Here is a 20,289-nt window from a genome sequence, read left to right on the forward strand (position 1 = left end):
ATATACATATGAGATGAGTAATACATAGACTAAGATACAGTAGAATAGGATAGAATACAGTATATACATATGAGATGAGTAATGCCAGATATGTAAACATTATTAAAGTGACTAGTGTTCCATTCCTTGAAGTGACCAATGATTTCAAGTCTGTGTATGTAGGCAGCAGCCTCTGTGTTAGTGATGGAAAAACAGCTTCTGTCTCTCGGTCCCAGCTTTGATGCACCTGTACTGACCTCGCCTTCTGGATGATAGCGGACTGAACAGGCAGTAGCTCGGGTAATGACATCAAAGAACAAATGTGTGTGCCTGAGGGGAAATTAACTTTCATACAGCCAAAAGGGGTGAGAAATTACACCAATATCAGTGGACAATTTGCACTACTGTAAATAAACATGGATGATGGAACATATTCCCTTTTGCTGACGTGATGAACCACTAAGGGGACATAAATATTTACCATCTAAACCATGTGTGACCTCTCACCTCTCTGGCTGTAGAAGTGTTCTTCCTAACCAGTCCCTCAACAGCTCTCTGACTGAGCTCCACCCTCACTGGGTCTTCAGAGGAGAGGAAGGCTGAGGAGGGATGGAAGGATGAATGGATCAGTCAGTCAATAAAGTTGCTGTCTGACAAAATCACTATTTTAGTAGTTCATTAAAGCAAATAAGGCTTTATGACTGCTGAATACCAACAATCAATCACTTAGATCATGTATTTCCAGGTAGAGATACATCCTTGGAACGTCCCTAGCCCATTGAAGTTGACATTTAAAATGGTTAAGGTAGGGGTTATGGTAGTGATGTCCCAAGGATTCCAGATAGCATTGACCATTGTGCATTATTATGTCTCTTTTACATAACAGGTGTAAAAGAAACACAGACAAGACAAGTAGGCACGCAATGGATTATGGTCATTGTAGTTAATTACGTTTTATGTGCTAAATTATGTTGAATATTGGCCTGTTGGAAACTACAACTCTACTTCATCACACAGTTCAGGCTGGATCTGATTTATCTCTAGAGAAACTACAACTCCCTACTACATCACACAGTTCAGGCTGGGTCTGATTTATCTCTAGAGAAACTACAACTCCCTACTACATCACACAGTTCAGTCTGGATCTGATTTATCTCTAGAGAAACTACAACTCCCTACTACATCACACAGCTCAGGCTGGATCTGATTTATCTCCAGACTAGTTCCAGACACACCCTCTCGGCAGACAGGCCAAAGGAGCTTGGCCCAATTCAGGGAACCAGTGATCTACTTCAGAGGAACTGTGTCTAGAGTGATTTCCTGTTGTTTTGACACCTCACTAGAAGACTAGAATAACTAGGATTTCTACTAATTCTACTAATTCTTACCAAATAAAGGTTGATTGTTTGAAGAAATGTCAAAGTCTCTTTTTATTGGTTAGAATTTCCACCACAGTGTGCAATAATAACCTTTTTTCCACTCATAGTGTGTTCATACTGTATTGGAGCAGCAGCAGCTGACTGCCCGGTTCAACATCAGTTCACCGCCTCACCTCATACTGTATTGGAGCAGCAGCAGCTGACTGCCCGGTTCAACATCAGTTCACCGCCTCACCTCATACTGTATTGGAGCAGCAGCAGCTGACTGCCCGGTTCAACATCAGTTCACCGTCTCACCTCATACTGTATTGGAGCAGCAGCAGCTGACTGTCCAGTTCAACATCAGTTCACCGTCTCACCTCATACTGTATTGGAGCAGCTGACTGCCCTGTTCAACATCAGTTCACCGCCTCACCTCATACTGTATTGGAGCAGCAGCAGCTGACTGCCCGGTTCAACATCAGTTCACCGTCTCACCTCATACTGTATTGGAGCAGCAGCAGCTGACTGTCCAGTTCAACATCAGTTCACCGTCTCACCTCATACTGTATTGGAGCAGCAGCAGCTGACTGTCCAGTTCAACATCAGTTCACCGTCTCACCTCATACTGTATTAGAGCAGCAGCATTTGACTGCCCGGTTCAACGTCAGTTCACCGTCTCACCTCATACTGTATTGGAGCAGCAGCAGCTGACTGCCCAGTTCAACGTCAGTTCACAGTCTCACCTCATACTGTATTGGAGCAGCAGCAGCTGACTGTCCAGTTCAACATCAGTTCACCGTCTCACCTCATACTGTATTGGAGCAGCAGCAGCTGACTGTCCAGTTCAACATCAGTTCACCGTCTCACCTCATACTGTATTGGAGCAGCTGACTGCCCTGTTCAACATCAGTTCACCGTCTCACCTCATACTGTATTGGAGCAGCAGCAGCTGACTGCCCGGTTCAACATCAGTTCACCGTCTCACCTCATACTGTATTGGAGCAGCAGCAGCTGACTGTCCGGTTCAACATCAGTTCACCGTCTCACCTCATACTGTATTGGAGCAGCAGCAGCTGACTGTCCAGTTCAACATCAGTTCACCGTCTCACCTCATACTGTATTAGAGCAGCAGCATTTGACTGCCCGGTTCAACGTCAGTTCACCGTCTCACCTCATACTGTATTGGAGCAGCAGCAGCTGACTGTCCAGTTCAACATCAGTTCACCGTCTCACCTCATACTGTATTAGAGCAGCAGCATTTGACTGCCCGGTTCAACGTCAGTTCACCGTCTCACCTCATACTGTATTGGAGCAGCAGCAGCTGACTGCCCAGTTCAACGTCAGTTCACAGTCTCACCTCATACTGTATTGGAGCAGCAGCAGCTGACTGCCCAGTTCAACGTCAGTTCACAGTCTCACCTCATACTGTATTGGAGCAGCAGCAGCTGACTGCCCAGTTCAACATCAGTTCACCGTCTCACCTCATACTGTATTGGAGCAGCAGCAGCTGACTGTCCAGTTCAACATCAGTTCACCGTCTCACCTCATACTGTATTGGAGCAGCTGACTGCCCTGTTCAACATCAGTTCACCGTCTCACCTCATACTGTATTGGAGCAGCAGCAGCTGACTGCCCGGTTCAACATCAGTTCACCGTCTCACCTCATACTGTATTGGAGCAGCAGCAGCTGACTGTCCGGTTCAACATCAGTTCACCGTCTCACCTCATACTGTATTGGAGCAGCAGCAGCTGACTGTCCGGTTCAACATCAGTTCACCGTCTCACCTCATACTGTATTAGAGCAGCAGCATTTGACTGCCCGGTTCAACGTCAGTTCACCGTCTCACCTCATACTGTATTGGAGCAGCAGCAGCTGACTGTCCAGTTCAACATCAGTTCACCGTCTCACCTCATACTGTATTGGAGCAGCTGACTGCCCTGTTCAACATCAGTTCACCGTCTCACCTCATACTGTATTGGAGCAGCAGCAGCTGACTGCCCGGTTCAACATCAGTTCACCGTCTCACCTCATACTGTATTGGAGCAGCAGCAGCTGACTGTCCGGTTCAACATCAGTTCACCGTCTCACCTCATACTGTATTGGAGCAGCAGCAGCTGACTGTCCAGTTCAACATCAGTTCACCGTCTCACCTCATACTGTATTAGAGCAGCAGCATTTGACTGCCCGGTTCAACGTCAGTTCACCGTCTCACCTCATACTGTATTGGAGCAGCAGCAGCTGACTGCCCAGTTCAACGTCAGTTCACAGTCTCACCTCATACTGTATTGGAGCAGCAGCAGCTGACTGCCCAGTTCAACATCAGTTCACCGTCTCACCTCATACTGTATTGGAGCAGCAGCAGCTGACTTGATCGTTTAAGCTAATCATCATGTTTTGAATCTAAGAGTAAATAGAGCCGACTACAACTCTAAAAATGAAGGGTTCAACTGGAGTTGTTCTCAGATCCCCTAAGAACCGTAGGGTTCTTGGTCAATGAAAAACAGCCCCAAAAGTTTCTTCAAAGAACTTGTTAGAAGGTGGGTTCATCGAGGAACCTCCGTTGTTGCTGGACTTCTTCCGGGAACTTCGCAATTACAACTGAAAACGATGGTGACACGTTTGGATGCGACAACAGTTAAAAAGGTTAAGTTGGGTTGATGTTTGGCTCTGAATATGTCTCGAAATAATTTATATAATAATATAACATACTAATAATGAATAACGATTATGGAAGACAATGATGGTTTTCTGTGAATACCTTCCATAACGTTACTATAGTTAATTAAGGTAAATATTAGAAAGCCGGGTTTGACCGTCGGCGTTGTATGAGCTACAGTACAGTACCGTTATCTAGCTAGCTAACGTTATGTCCTAACTAGGCACAACTAGGTTTGGATTATTTCCCTCAACTATATTATTTCCCATATGTTGTATATCGTTTCCATAAAGCCAACATGGCTTAACACTCATTAACGTAAGTTTCCAATCTAGAGCAGTTCTCACTTTTGTGATAATGAACTAGCTAATGTTAACTAACTAACTAACTAACTAACTAACTAACTAAGGACGGTGACCTGTCCAGACGAGATGTTACAACGAACTGAATCGTCAATGGAGGTCTTCCTCTTTATATAGCCTGTTACAGCATGCAATACTATTAACTCACAAGGGGGCATAACGTTACATGTACAATACTATCTCATTTTGGAAACGTTACATGGACAATACTATCCCATTTTGGAAACGTTGCATGGACAATACTATCCCGTTTTGGAAACGTTACATGGACAATACTATCCCATTTTGGAAACGTTGCATGGACAATACTATCCCATTTTGGAAACGTTACATGGTCAACACTGTCCTATTTTGGAAACGTTACATGGACAATACTATCCCATTTTGGAAACGTTACATGGACAATACTATCCCATTTTGGAAACGTTGCATGGACAATACTATCCCATTTTGGAAACGTTACATGGACAATACTATCCCATTTTGGAAACGTTACATGTGCGCAATATTAATTGAATATATATATATGTTTTAATGCTTGTATTTTGCATTCAATTGTATGTCGATGCCATTTATCTTTCAATATATATATATTTAAATGCTTGTAAGACTATTCTTTGACACATTTTCTCTTCCTTTGAAATTCTTATAGGACAGAACATGGACACAATGCAATTGGGATCAAGAAGAAGGTACAGATCTGTTGTAGGACAGCTGCATTTGAAGTGTACATTTAACCTACATAGCAGTCAATACAAACTGACATCTATTAGCATACAAATGTGTGCAAATGATCTTTTCAGATCTTCTCAGAAATGAATCAAGTCCATGGAATGGATATAGACAAAAAGATAATTGAAGGACTATCAGAGGTCGAGAGGCGAGGCAGGGGTGAGGACATCATCCTGCTATGTTGACAGTCCCTGAATGACAATACAGAAGAGGGATTTGCTCTTATTCCTTCCCTTTCTCTAATGTATTTTGTAATAAAATTAGCAAGTGTAGTAATATAATTGGTTTACTTTACTAGGACTGGAGACCACAGCATCGATTCTGCTCTTGCGCTACCTCTTCAATGAGGACCCGAGTGGCCTTTATGTCCGTGACAAGGTATGCCTATGCACCAATCATCTGTTTCTTCATAAACATAGGTGTGCATGCTGATATAAAACTACAGCTGAACATTTGTTCTGTTCTTTGTATGTCTATTAATCTTTTCTTACTTTTGTTGACACAGATTTCACCGCTCTTCACTCCTTTACTGCACATCGGCGGAAATCCATTTCACCATGAGAGTGAAATCCCGCTGGCCTTTGATAGGGAGAACATCCACGCCCTCGAGGACGTCCCCATGGGACTTGGGGCTCTGCTAGGGCTGTATTTTTTATTTTGCCTTAAATTTCCCAAAAATGTCAGAAAAACACTTATGTTGTTAAGTTACTGTGTTCTGGGGATAAGAGAAGTTGGGGTGAAGTTACCAGGGCCGGTCATAAAGATGGCAAACTTCCTAACATAACTAAGTGTATACGATATACACACTAAAGCTGAAAAATCTGTATTTAGCATCAAGTCAACAATATTGTTAGTTTACGCATGATTCATTTTTAATGTATGTTGTTTTTATTGTACATCATTATTTATATATATTTAAATGTCATGAAAAGCACTATACAAAGTAAATGTATTATTTATTATGGTCTGACATGTCTGCAGAAATGTTGCAATATTGTCATGTGTTCTGTTTGGTAAATTGTTCTGTAAATATTTATTCACATTTGTGGTGCCACTAAATAAATAATGAATTATTTAAATAAATATTGTCAATATTGTTATTAAAATATTTTTAATATGTATGTATGTTTTTTATAATGGAGGGAGTGTGGCCAGGGAGTTTAAGAAAATGGATACTCCAGGAACCTTTACTTTTTAGAGTGTATATTGATAAAAGTCCCCCTTGTCCGAGAGACATTTACATAGTTATACACAGCCCAATTTGGGATGACTATTTTGAGGCGAAATAGCGGCTTCAACAGACAGACCTGATATCGCCCATAATTCGACGTCCTTGGACGTCGCTTTTTGCCTGCAAGTATTTTCTCAACTGCGATACCAACTCCAGTCCGCAGATGGAGATGTGCGTCTTTCAGGTGATTCTGCCACTGTGACGTATAATCTAGTGGACGGGACGCTTCTTCAACATCAACAGCTAGTCAGCCACCTTGGTTAACTATAACTTAATGAAAAAAGGTTTATTCAATAAGTCTAGTAATTCCTCTCATACTGGGAAGAACCCCCCCATGCCTTAAGGGCAGTTTATTTCAAATGTAGTACCCGGACAGAGAAAATCCAATAAGCGTTTTATAGTTTCATCCTCAGGGTAACTTGCCCTAAAGTGGACACACACTCATCAGTTTCTGAGACAACTGCCCAGACTTTGTAGACAGTTTAATAATGCTTAAACCTCATCTTTATCAAATCATCCATTAAAGATACCAACTCAAAACCTACGTTCGTCTACATATGGGTTGTTTAAATTGTATCTAATTATATTCCCAGTATTACTTTATCAAATCTCTAGTAATCATTATAGACACATACAATTTATCATGTTTTCATATATTCACAGAACCCATATAAAACGTAAGACATTCTCAGGTACTCACGACAACCATTCCATTTGCTTTTTCAAGGACTCTCCATAGCTACGAAGCAGCTCTCCAAACATACTCCCAGCGGAACCAAAAAAATATATGTTTGTTTCCCGGACAATGACCGGAATTCAACGGTTCTCTAAGAGACCACGGCAAAATCAAGCCTCCCAGGAACTATAGACCTTCCGCTGCTTTCTAAAATATCATCCCCTCTCAATACCACCCCGTGATCTTCTATGATGATAACTATCATCCCCTCTCAATACCACCCCGTGATCTTCTATGATGATAACTATCATCCCCTCTCAATACCACCCCGTGATCTTCTATGATGATAACTGTCATCCCCTCTAAACACCACCCCGTGATCTTCTATGATGATAACTATCATCCCCTCTCAATACCACCCCGTGATCTTCTATGATGATAACTATCATCCCCTCTCAATACCACCCCGTGATCTTCTATGATGATAACTGTCATCCCCTCTAAATACCACCCCGTGATCTTCTATGATGATAACTATCATCCCCTCTCAATACCACCCCGTGATCTTCTATGATGATAACTGTCATCCCCTCTAAATACCACCCCGTGATCTTCTATGATGATAACTATCATCCCCTCTCAATACCACCCCGTGATCTTCTATGATGATAACTGTCATCCCCTCTAAATACCACCCCGTGATCTTCTATGATGATAACTGTCATCCCCTCTAAATACCACCCTGTGATCTTCTATGATGGCAGTGAAGTAACAGAACCCCAAGATAACGTTATATCAAAGCTTATTATCCACATGTCAATCATCTGATTAAACATATTTCTATACGAGGAACTATAGATCTCTGTGAGGAACAATGGATCTCCAGGAGGAACTATAGATCTCTGTGAGGAACTATGGATCTCCAGGAGGAACTATAGATCTCTGTGAGGAACTATAGATCTCTGTGAGGAACTATGGATCTCCAGGAGGAACTATGGATCTCCAGGAGGAACTATAGATCTCTGTGAGGAACTATAGATCTCTGTGAGGAACTATAGATCTCTGTGAGGAACTATAGATCTCTGTGAGGAACTATAGATCTCTGTGAGGAACTATAGATCTCTGTGAGGAACTATAGATCTCTGTGAGGAACTATAGATCTCTGTGAGGAACTATAGATCTCTGTGAGGAACTATAGATCTCTGTGAGGAACTATAGATCTCTGTGAGGAACTATAGATCTCTGTGAGGAACTATAGATCTCTGTGAGGAACTATAGATCTCTGTGAGGAACTATAGATCTCTGTGAGGAACTATAGATCTCTGTGAGGAACTATAGATCTCTGTGAGGAACTATAGATCTCTGTGAGGAACTATAGATCTCTGTGAGGAACTATAGATCTCTGTGAGGAACTATAGATCTCTGTGAGGAACTATAGATCTCTGTGAGGAACTATAGATCTCTGTGAGGAACTATAGATCTCTGTGAGGAACTATAGATCTCTGTGAGGAACTATAGATCTCTGTGAGGAACTATAGATCTCCGTGAGGAACTATAGATCTCCGTGAGGAACTATAGATCTCCGTGAGGAACTATAGATCTCCGTGAGGAACTATAGATCTCCGTGAGGAACTATAGATCTCCGTGAGGAACTATAGATCTCCGTGAGGAACTATAGATCTCTGTGAGGAACTATAGATCTCCGTGAGGAACTATAGATCTCCGTGAGGAACTATAGATCTCTGTGAGGAACTATAGATCCCTGTGAGGAACTATAGATCCCTGTGAGGAACAATGGATCTCCAGGAGGAACTATAGATCTCCGTGAGGAACTATAGATCTCTGTGAGGAACTATAGATCCCTGTGAGGAACTATAGATCCCTGTGAGGAACAATGGATCTCCAGGAGGAACTATAGATCTCCATGAGGAACTATAGATCTCCGTGAGGAACACAACTCTCATATCAGTCACAACTCTCATATCACAGTCACACAATGCTTTTCCCAAACATACCTAATCAATAGTTGTTTTTCAACAATATTTTAACCTGCAGGAATATTTTCACATTTCTATCTCATGGTCATCTATACTGGCTCGCTGCCTCTCAGATCAAAGGTGGTACCATCTGCTCCGTTCCCAAAGTGTGGTTTCTCTGAGATCCCAATTTTAAGGGATCCCTCGTGCACGATTTACCCAGATCGTCAGGAGCGGTCATCAAGTGAAGATTCACATCCCCATCGCCAAATGTGGTTATTTTCTTTCATATCAATTGAGGAGACAAACTTATCACACAAGTCAGTTATTCTTAAACTAAATCTTTATTCACTTATTAATAAGGGAGCAGGTCAAGACAACGCACACATATAAAGTGAATCAATTGAGTGCTCTACGATAATGGCTGGTCGATAAATCACCCCCAGAGATTCATTGAGAGCCCCGAGACAAAAGTACAAAGGTATTTTATAGCCAAGGTACACCCCTTTCAACCTAAATGATGAACAACAGATATATAGAACGGGTCACAAGGTTAAGATTTGTATGAAAGATACTTATAATTCTCAGCAGACAGTATCTGCTGTAAAAACAGTACTCTTTGTGTAGAGACCAGGGTCTGGCCCTGGGGTCATCTCTCCCTGGTTCCATATAGAACAGAAACATTAACTCATGCTCTAGAATGCGGTCTCTTTAGGTTTTATCACCCAAAAGACATTGTAAATCTCCTGTCAGTGTTTTCTCCCAGAGGCCCATCCTCAGTAGAACACACAGACACAATAGTTCTAAGAACCCACTATTCTGTTGCATAAAACAACCATTTGATGCAATAAAAGTATTATAACATAATGTTGCAATTTTTCTCTCAGTGTCCACTGAAAGTTGACTAGTAACAACAACTGGGACCTAAAAGACACCCACCATGAGACCCACTAAATCTGCCCAAGAAATGGGAAACAAAAGAAAAACCCACACCAAACTTACAGCCAGGAAGCAAACCAAAAAGGTGGAGCAACTAAAGGTGTTGACTCTCCACATCTATCAAGACAACTGGAGCACTGGGCCAGACACTCTTAAATAGAACCTGGACCAGCTCAGGTGAAACACCTTCCCACTAACGAGATGGACAAGCCAGCACAGGTGGAACACATACTGACTAACGAGGTGACACCAATCAGTGCGTCCTACGTGCTAACGAGCTATACGTGCTAACGAGCTATACTTGCTAACGAAATTCAATGTTTTTTCCCCCAACTTTCACTTTCAACTAAAACCAAACTTATATTGTATGCAGGGCATAGTCTTATTTTCAACAACATTTTACTAGGTGGCATAGCCCCAATGTCACAGTTTAAACGTGTCCAAATGCAGAAACACTTTGTGATAAATTGAAAACATAAACATAGAATGTACTATATACACAAACATCGGCCACAATAATCATATTACTTAAACAAGCTCCTTATAAACTGCACAAGCACCAAAAACACTGTTGTTTTGACAAGTAGCAATAAATCACTGATATCAATTAGGGGGGACATCAGGTTGTACGTGATGTTGGAATGCATTTAAATGTAGGGGTCGCTAAACAAAGGAACTCAACACTTATTTGTCATAACTCATCGATATTATGTTGAAATGTTGAAATCAGGTTGTTCATGCTGTTGAATCTATCATGCTAAAATCAATTGTGCGGAGAGGAGGGAGATGAGGTTGCACGTCCTGTTAAAACTAAAAGCTCAAAAAACACACGGAATCTGAGAATAATGTGAACATCCCTGGTTAGAGGACAATTTGTAGAAAACAGATCGCTACGTTTTGAGGTGTTGCATTTTGATTCCAGTGGGTAACCAACGTGGTAAGTGTAACACAGCTCTTTTTGTGTCACTTTTTTGTTAAATCTCATAAATAGTACTCTTCCAATTCAGAGCCTGGATTTTCCCCCTGAGGCTAATATCCATATCATGTTGAAATCAATAGAACAGGGAACAAACGTTTAGGGTTCTACATTGTGACATCATTAAAATACTCCTACTACAATGATAAAACATTCTACATTGTGACATCATTAAAATACTCCTACTACAATGTTAAAACATCCTACATTGTGATATCATTAAAATACTCCTACTTCAATGTTAAAACATTCTACACTGTGACATCATTAAAATACTCCTACTAAAATGTTAAGAGAACATTGAGAGAACATCTACATTGTGACATTAATTCATTGATATCATGAAACAACTCCATGTATTTTCTGATGTTTGATCAGATATCTTTTATCAGTGTATCTCTTCCCACATTGATCACAGCTATGAGGTTTCTCTCCTGTGTGTATTCTCTGGTGTACAGTCAGATGGCCAGATTGAATAAAACTCTTCCCACATTGACCACAGCTATAAGATTTCTCTCCTGTGTGTGTTCTCTGGTGTCGAGTCAGATGGTTAGATGTAGTAAAACACTTCCCACATTGATCACAGCTGTAAGGTTTCTCTCCTGTGTGTGTTCTCTGGTGTCGAGTCAGATGGTTAGATGTAGTAAAACACTTCCCACATTGATCACAGCTGTAAGGTTTCTCTCCTGTGTGTGTTCTCTGGTGTCGAGTCAGATGGTTAGATGTAGTAAACACTTCCCACATTGACCACAGCTATAAGATTTCTCTCCTGTGTGAGTTCTCTGGTGTAGAGTCAAAGAGCCAGATGTAGTAAAACTCTTCCCACATTGAACACAGCTATAAGGTTTCTCTCCTGTGTGTATTCTCTGGTGCACTGTCAGCTCTCCAGATTGACTAAAACTCTTCCCACATTGATCACAGCTATAAGGTTTCTCTCCTGTGTGTATTCTCTGGTGCACTGTCAGCTCTCCAGATTGACTAAAACTCTTCCCACATTGATCACAGCTATAAGATTTCTCTCCTGTGTGTATTCTCTGGTGTACAGTCAGATGGCCAGATTGAATAAAACTCTTCCCACATTGACCACAGCTATAAGATTTCTCTCCTGTGTGTGTTCTCTGGTGTAGAGTCAGATGGTTAGATGTAGTAAAACACTTCCCACATTGATCACAGCTGTAAGGTTTCTCTCCTGTGTGTGTTCTCTGGTGTAGAGTCAAAGAGCCAGATGTAGTAAAACTCTTCCCACATTGATCACAGCTATAAGGTTTCTCTCCTGTGTGTATTCTCTGGTGCACTGTCAGCTCTCCAGATTGACTAAAACTCTTTCCACATTGACCACAACTATAAGGTTTCTCTCCTGTGTGTGTTCTCTGATGAATTTTAATGCCTGATGAGGTGAATCTCTTCCCACAGTCAGAGCAGCAGTGAGTTCTCTTCCCTGTGGATCTCTGCTGGTGTTTCTTGAGGAGTTCTGATCTGGAGAGACTCTTCTCTGCCTCGTCAGCATCATGAGGTTGTTGAGGCTCCCCAGAGGATCCAGGACAGTCACGTCTCTTTCCTGTGTGAATGACAAAGTCATACAGATGGTTAAAGGCCCACAACAGCAGAAATCCACTGTAAAAGGTGATGCCAACAGCGTAACAATGATGTTGTACAATAATTGACGTCTGTAATGAATGTAATGATTTGACATTTGTCTTAAAAGGAGCAAGAATAGTCATATATTGTCATGTTTTCACATTAGTAGTAACATCTAAGATTGTAGGCTAGAAATAAGTTATTCATGTTGTTGAAACTCTAAGCAGTGTGCCAGACGACTTTTGGTCTCCAATATAGGCCCCTTTCCGTGTTGCTAAAATTGCGGCACGAGGGCGATGCAAATGCAATTTGATTGTAGAAACTCCTCCCTACTAATGAGGAAACCACTAATTATGGATGCACTATATCTGGTAATGAGGAAACCACTAGTTATGGATGTAGTATATCTGCCTGGAGCAAAAATGGTGAGCAAAGATTTTAGTTTTTCACAATGTATTCTGAATGGGAATGGGTGAAAACTCAGGGGAGTAACCTCCATTTCCAGGTTGCTTATGAGTACATTTCACACTACTTTGGATTATAATTGTAAGGCTCGTTTGAATGTCCTGCTTAATATTAATACTCTTTCTTACAAGATGGCATCTCATATGTATATACTATATTCTATCCTATTCTACTGTATCTTAGTCAATGTCAAAAAAAAATCTTCCCAAGATGGCATAGCAGTTCAGAAGTCATTTTGTCCTAGTATTGTCGTGTCCTGTATATATATATATATATATATATATATATATATATATATATATATATATATATATATATATATATATATATATATATATATATATATATATTTTTACACCTTTCTTCGCATATCTTTTATATATTTTATTAGAACTCAACTACAAAAAGCTTTCCTGCAACCCGCCTCACCAATTACACAAAAAAAAGTATTATTTACCTCAAATCTGAAAATCCACAATAGAAGCTAACCAGAAGCTAGCCAGAAACTAGCCAGAAGCTACCCAGAAGTTAACCAGAAACTATCCAGAAGCTAACCTGAAGCTACCCAGAAGTTAGCCGGTTTACTGGCTAACGTTAGTATTTCAGCTACCCACGTTTTGTGGTCAACAGCTATTCCTTTAGCTCGATAATCTATCGGCACTTTTGTACAACGCGACTCAGACCAGAACATACCGGACCGATTTTCTCAATATCCCCGGATTTCATCCGCAAGCTCTGGACATTTACACCTTGATTTCACAGCTAGCTAGCTGCAAACCCTGTGACTATTGGCTTACGTCGATCCCGGAGCAAACTTAAATTATTCCGGAGCTAGCCAGCTGAAGAGTTCCATCAGCCATTCCCGGGCTACAATCACCTATCCGGACCCCTTTTTTTTTTTTACTACAAATGCGGAGCCCCACCAGGCCTTCACGACTGACTACCGACGTTATCTGCCCGAGGGAGTTATCCAACTGGCACCTCCATCGCAACGTTACCTGAACGCTCATCTGGGGCCCGCAAATTGTTAGCTGTCTTATCGGCTGCTATCTGAATAAGTATATCGGACAATTTTTCTTGGGTGACTATATCTATTTTGCCAATCGGATTGATCCCCTCTACCACACGGAACCCCACTAATCTACCGACGGAAACGCACGAGGTGACTAAAAATAGACCTCCATCCTATGCTATCTTGCTACCGATAGCCAGCTACCCGGCCAGCTGTCTGGATCGCCGTGACCCCAACCAACCTCTACTCACTGGACCCTTATGATCACTCGATTAAGCATGCCTCTCCTTAATGTAAATATGCCTTGTTCATTGCTGTTCTGGTTAGTGTTTATTGGCTTATTTCACTGTAGAGCCTCTAGCCCTGCTCACTATACCATATCCAACCTTTCAGTTCCACCACCCAGATATGCGATGACATCACCTGGTTTAAATGATGTTTCTAGAGACAATATCTCTCTCATCATCACTCAATACCTAGGTTTACCTCCACTGTATTCACATCCTACCATACCTTTGTCTGTACATTATTCCTTGAAGCTATTTTATCGCCCCCAGAAACTTCCTTTTACTCTCTGTTCTAGACGTTCTAGACGACCAATTCTCATAGCTTTTAACCGTACCCTTATCCTACTCCTCCTCTGTTCCTCTGGTGATGTAGAGGTGAACCCAGGCCCTGCAGTACCTAGCTCCACTCCTATTCCCCAGGCGCTCTCTTTTGATGACTTCTGTAACCGTAATAGCCTTGGTTTCATGCATGTTAACATTAGAAGCCTCCCCCCTAAGTTTGTTTTGTTCACTGCTTTAGCACACTCTGCCAACTAAGGATGTTTTAGCCGTGTCTGAATCCTGGCTTAGGAAGACCACCAAAAATTCGGACATTTTCATCCCTAACTACAAGATTTTCAGACAAGATAGAACGGCCAAAGGGGGCGGTGTTGCAATCTACTGCAAAGATTGCCTGCAGAGTTCTGTTTTACTATCCAGGTCTGTTCCCAAACAATTTGAACTTCTACTTTTAAAAATCCACCTCTCTAAAAACAAGTCTCTCACCGTTGCCGCCTGCTATAGACCACCCTCTGCCCCCAGCTGTGCTCTGGACACCATATGTGAACTGATTGCCCCCCATCTATCTTCAGAGCTCGTGCTGCTAGGCGACCTAAATTGGAACATGCTTAACACCCCAGCCATCCTACAATCTAAGCTTGATGCCCTCAATCTCACACAAATTATCAATGAACCTACCAGGTACCACCCCAATTCCGTAAACACGGGAACCCTCATAGATATCATCCTAACCAACTTGCCCTCTAAATACACCTCTGCTGTTTTCAACCAAGATCTCTGCGATCACTGCCTCATTGCCTGCATCCGTAATGGGGCAGCGGTCAAACGACCTCCACTCATCACTGTCAAACGCTCCCTGAAACACTTCAGCGAGCAGGCCTTTCTAATCGACCTGGCCGAGGTATCCTGGAAGGATATTGATCTCATCCCGTCAGGATATTTTTTTTAAATGCCTTCCTCACCATCTTGAATAAGCATGCCCCATTCAAGAAATTTAGAACCAGGAACAGATATAGCCCTTGGTTCTCTCCTGACCTGACTGCCCTTAACCAACAGAAAAACATCTTATGGCGTTCTGCATTAGCATCGAACAGCCCCCGTGATATGCAACTTTTCAGGGAAGCTAGAAACCAATATACACAGGCAGTTAGAAAAGCCAAGGCTAGCTTTTTTCAAGCAGAAATTTGCTTCCTGCAACACAAACTCAAATAAGTTCTGGGACACTGTAAAGTCCATGGAGAATAAGAACAACCTCTTCAACCAATCGTTGCCTGCACCTGCCCGCCTGTCCAACATCACTACTCTGGACGGCTCTGACTTAGAATATGTGGACAACTACAAATACCTGTTATAGACTGTTATAGACCACCCTCAGCTCCCAGCTGTGCCCTGGACACCATATGTGAATTGATTGCCCCCCCCCCCATCTATCAGAACTGGTCGTCTAGTACGTTGGGAACAGAATAAAAGGGATTTCTAGGCGTGGTAGGATAGATTCAAGGCATAATGTACAGACAGGGGTATGGTAGGGTGTGAGAACAGTGGAGGTAAACCTAGGCATTGAGTGACGATAAGAGAGATCTCTGGAGGCACCAGTTATGCTAGGTGAGGTCACCGCATGTGTGGGAGGTGGGACAAAAGAGTTCTCTGAGGCATGTTGAGTGGGACTAGAACATGAAAACGGTTTTCCCAGCGTAACATAAGGAGCCACTAAATGATAAGTGGGTGGAGTGCATTTCAGAATACAAAAAAATTGTCCGACAGCATTATCCCGTATTTAAGTTGAAGTTCATCATATGACAAGCGTAACGTTATGACTATAACTACTGTTCCCTGAAGGAGGGAAACTAGGTACAACATACGATCAAATCCACGCCTTGCTGGAAGCCCCACCACCCACAGGTGATGAGAGGCTTGGATTTATTCTGCTCTTTAATACCGCTCTTCACCGACACAGGAAAGGGCGGGGACAAACAGGTGTTGTACCTCATTTCCCTCCTTCAGGGAAGTGCAATTATAATCAAAGTTACACTTCCTTTCAGTCACTCAACTTCGGTACAACATACTATGGGGAAATACAATCATTCCCCATGCCGACCCAAACGGATACTAAATGAAACAGCCCCCTGCAGACCACCCAGACTTGACCCTACAAGATGCGTCAGTTTTGTCAATTTATTAATTGTCTTTTGTTTGAAATAGTCTATCTATCTGTAGACTATTAGTTTACTACTGAAAACTTAAGTAGCAGAACGGCAGAATTTACGAAGTCCAGCAGCGGAGGGGCGGCTCCCTCTGGTCGGGTTATGTTGACGAGCGGCTCCCTCCGGTCAGGTTATGTTGACGACCGGCTCCCTCCGGTCAGGTTATGTTGACGAGCGGCTCCCTCTGGTCGGGTTATGTTGACGAGCGGCTCCCTCCGGTCAGGTTATGTTGACGAGCGGCTCCCTCTGGTCGGGTGGTGTTGACGACCGGCTCCCTCTGGTCGGGTGGTGTTGACGACCGGCTCCCTCTGGTCGGGTGGTGTTGACGACCGGCTCCCTCTGGTCGGGTTATGTTGACGACCGGCTCCCTCTGGTCGGGTTATGTTGACGACCGGCTCCCTCTGGTCGGGTTATGTTGACGACCGGCTCCCTCTGGTCGGGTTATGTTGACGACCGGCTCCCTCTGGTCGGGTTGTGTTGACGAGCGGCTCCCTCTGGTCAGGTTATGTTGACGACCGGCTCCCTCTGGTCAGGTTATGTTGACGAGCGGCTCCCTCTGGTCGGGTTATGTTGACGAGCGGCTCCCTTTGGTCAGGTTATGTTGACGACCGGCTCCCTCTGGTCAGGTTATGTTGACGACCGGCTCCCTCTAGTTATGACTCCGAGTCATTTGTGTGTCTTAATTATTTAATCAAACAGCGTGCTTAAAGCATCAGACAAGTTCAGTACATATAGATTTTATAAAAACACATGGGGCGATTGGTAGAAAGAACAGATGACTCTTGGTTGACCAAGATGTATTTTAGTTGGGGACAGCACTAGAACATGATTTTGGGGCTCCCGAGTGGCGCAGCGGACACTGCATCTCAGTGCTTGAGGCGCCACTACAGACACCCTGGATCAAATCCAGGCTGTATTACAACCGACCGTGATTGGGAGTCCCATAGGGCAGCGCACAATTGGCCCAGCATCGTCCGGTGTAGGCAGTCATTGTAAATAAGAATTTGTTCTTAACTGACTTGCCTAATTAAATAAAGGTTACATTTAAATAAATAAGTAAATAGTGTTTCATGACAAACCATTTTTTACAAATCTGTCAAGGCACCAACTTTGAGAAGGGTTTAAAACAAAGGTTTCAAACCAATTCATGAATGTAATTGCATCTAGGTAAAAAAAATTGGCTGAATATTATACAATGACTTAACAGCTCTAATAATTAGCCTCCACAGGAAATCTACACTGGCAATTCTAGAATATACGATATAGCCTAGAAACCTGGTTAAACTATCATTATGACATCATGGATGAATTCTAGAATATACTATATATCCTAGAAACCTGGTTAAACTATCACTATGACATCATGGATGAATACTAGAATATACTATATATCCTAGAAACCTGGTTAAACTATCACTATGACATCATGGATGAATTCTAGAATATACTATATATCCTAGAAACCTGGTAAAACTATCATTATGATATCATGGATGGCCAGTCCTTGTATTCATAGTGTAGTGAATTCAGGGGGTTGCCCTGATCTGGACTCAAACCTGGGTCCAGCGACTGTCAAGCCAACACCTTATAACTGTTACGCCAAGATGTCTGAACTTCTTGACGAGATTGCAAGGTGTTGGGTTACGGTTGCTACAATAGCTTTCTCAATGAATTTGAGAGTGGTTACATTTCTCCAGCCCCCATCCCTCAGCTGTTTACCAAACCAAGTCTCTGGGCAGCCATTTTGTTGCTGTTTAAATACTAGGTTGTCCCTTTAAAAAAGCCACACATCAATCAACCAATCTGAAGTTGAAACAACAACAAAGCAGTCATTCCACCACTGTTTTGCTAATAAGATGATGATGGGTCTGGAGACATTTAACTACTCTCAAATTCATAGACAGACCTATGGATGCAAGGACTGACCATCCATGATATCAACATTATAGTTAACCATGTTGAGGCTGTTGATTTACATTGTTTCTAAACATTGGAGTAAAAAAAGCTTATTTTGGGTTCTGATGGGGTACAACAGTTGAACTAAGCTCATGAGGCATGTGTTATATTATCCAAGAATCAATGGCTATAAATAAATCATTTAAAAGTCAAAATATGGATGTAGCAATTGCAGATTTCCCTTTTAACACCAAACATCAGCTCAACAACTGCAGAGTTTGTACCTCTGTATTTAAGACAGTACTTACCAGTGGTAATCACGGCCCGGTTTCTCAAAACCATCGTATGGCTAAGTTCATCTTTAGAACCACTGGATGCCTTAAATTGCGTTTGGGAAAACGGGCCCAGATATCCAGTTTCTTCCTCCTCTTCTTCCGATTTGACCGTATTCTCCCCCTCCTCCGCTTTCACTTCAAAAACTGAAACCTCCTCATCTTTTACTGTAACACCCTCCTCCTCTTTCACTCTGAACGCCTCTTCTTTCACTGTAACGTCTTCCTCTTCTTTCACTGAAACGTCTTTCTCTTCTTCTTTCAGGGTAACAACCTCACCCTCTACTTGTTTTTGTATTGTAACAGTCTCCTCTTCCTCCTCCTCTTCTTCTGATTTGACCGTATTCTCCCCCTCCTCCGCTTTCACTTCAAAAACTGAAACCTCCTCATCTTTTACTGTAACACCCTCCTCCTCTTTCACTCTGAACGCCTCTTCTTTCACTGTAACGTCTTTATCTTCTTCTTTCAGGGTAACAACCTCACCCTCTGCTTGTTTTTGTATTGTAACATCCTTCTCTTCCTCCTCCTCTTTGATGATAGCTTCTTTCTCCGTCCAACAGACCGTCTCTTCTTCAGCAGGAAGAGAGTAATTTAGTGAACTCATGGTCGGAGATGTTAGCTAGCTAGGCTAATGCTAACTTAACCAGCCCGCTAGCTGAATAATAACAACACCGTAAATATGAAATTAAATAGGATAACTAACTAACTAGACGACAGACAAGGGTTTAAAATACAGTGGCTAATATACACTAAAGCGTCTAAAGAGCTTTATGGGTTCGGCTATTTTGGCTAGCAAGCTACCGAGGTGGCGGACTAACAGTTGCTGCTGCTGAAAGAAACGTTCCGTCCACTAGATTATACGTCACACTAACAGCATTGCCTTATAATCGCACACCGATATCTGCTGACTGGAGTCGGTGACGCTCAGTCTGAACCTCTGACTGCGATGGAGATGTGCGACTTTAAGACAATGACGCTAGTGTGACGTAAAATATATATTATAATGTTCAGACAAAAAGTTAGCGTAGGAAGCATGAGTTTTTACTCACCAGTGTAACAATACAGTGTGGCTAAAGACTTAGTAACTTAGTTGTGTTCACGATCTGGTTCCCTATAAACACAACCAGTTATGTTTTTGAATTATCACATATGTATTAATTTATTTCGGGTTTCTGGGTAATCCACAGCAGATTTATGGAGAATTGCTGTGGGTGAGTTCAAAATGGAATAGTCCCGGAATAGAAATATATAAAGTTGACATTACATCATAAAATCCACCTTTTAAATCATACATTAGCAATTTATGTTTTAGTAACTACTGTTGTTGGTTTGGCGTCAAATAAGCCT

At 42.2% G+C, this 20,289-nt stretch overlaps 1 protein-coding gene across 1 annotated transcript; it reads right to left on the reverse strand.

Moving 5' to 3' along the window:
* Positions 1-11,532: 11,532 nt before the first annotated feature.
* LOC129845864 (zinc finger protein 391-like) lies at positions 11,533-19,790 on the reverse strand. The gene is made up of 2 exons (XM_055913788.1): positions 18,919-19,790; positions 11,533-12,447 (listed from the first exon to the last, which is right to left on the reverse strand). The coding sequence occupies exons 1-2, from the start codon at positions 19,544-19,546 to the stop codon at positions 11,600-11,602; spliced, it is 1,476 nt and encodes a 491-aa protein (XP_055769763.1). The 5' UTR covers positions 19,547-19,790; the 3' UTR covers positions 11,533-11,599.
* Positions 19,791-20,289: the final 499 nt, after the last annotated feature.

This window comes from Salvelinus fontinalis, unplaced genomic scaffold, assembly GCF_029448725.1.
Source record: "Salvelinus fontinalis isolate EN_2023a unplaced genomic scaffold, ASM2944872v1 scaffold_0393, whole genome shotgun sequence".
In the NCBI taxonomy this organism is placed as follows: Eukaryota; Metazoa; Chordata; class Actinopteri; order Salmoniformes; family Salmonidae; genus Salvelinus; species Salvelinus fontinalis.

What these genes read in the sequence shown, in the direction of transcription:
- LOC129845864 (XM_055913788.1), bottom strand. Translation starts at nt 19,546, where the DNA reads ATGAGTTCACTAAATTACTCTCTTCCTGCTGAAGAAGAGACGGTCTGT. An exon ending in CCGGGCCGTGATTACCACTG is followed by an intron (nt 12,448 to 18,918) that starts GTAAGTACTGTC and finishes TCATTCACACAG; the next exon opens with GAAAGAGACGTGACTGTCCT.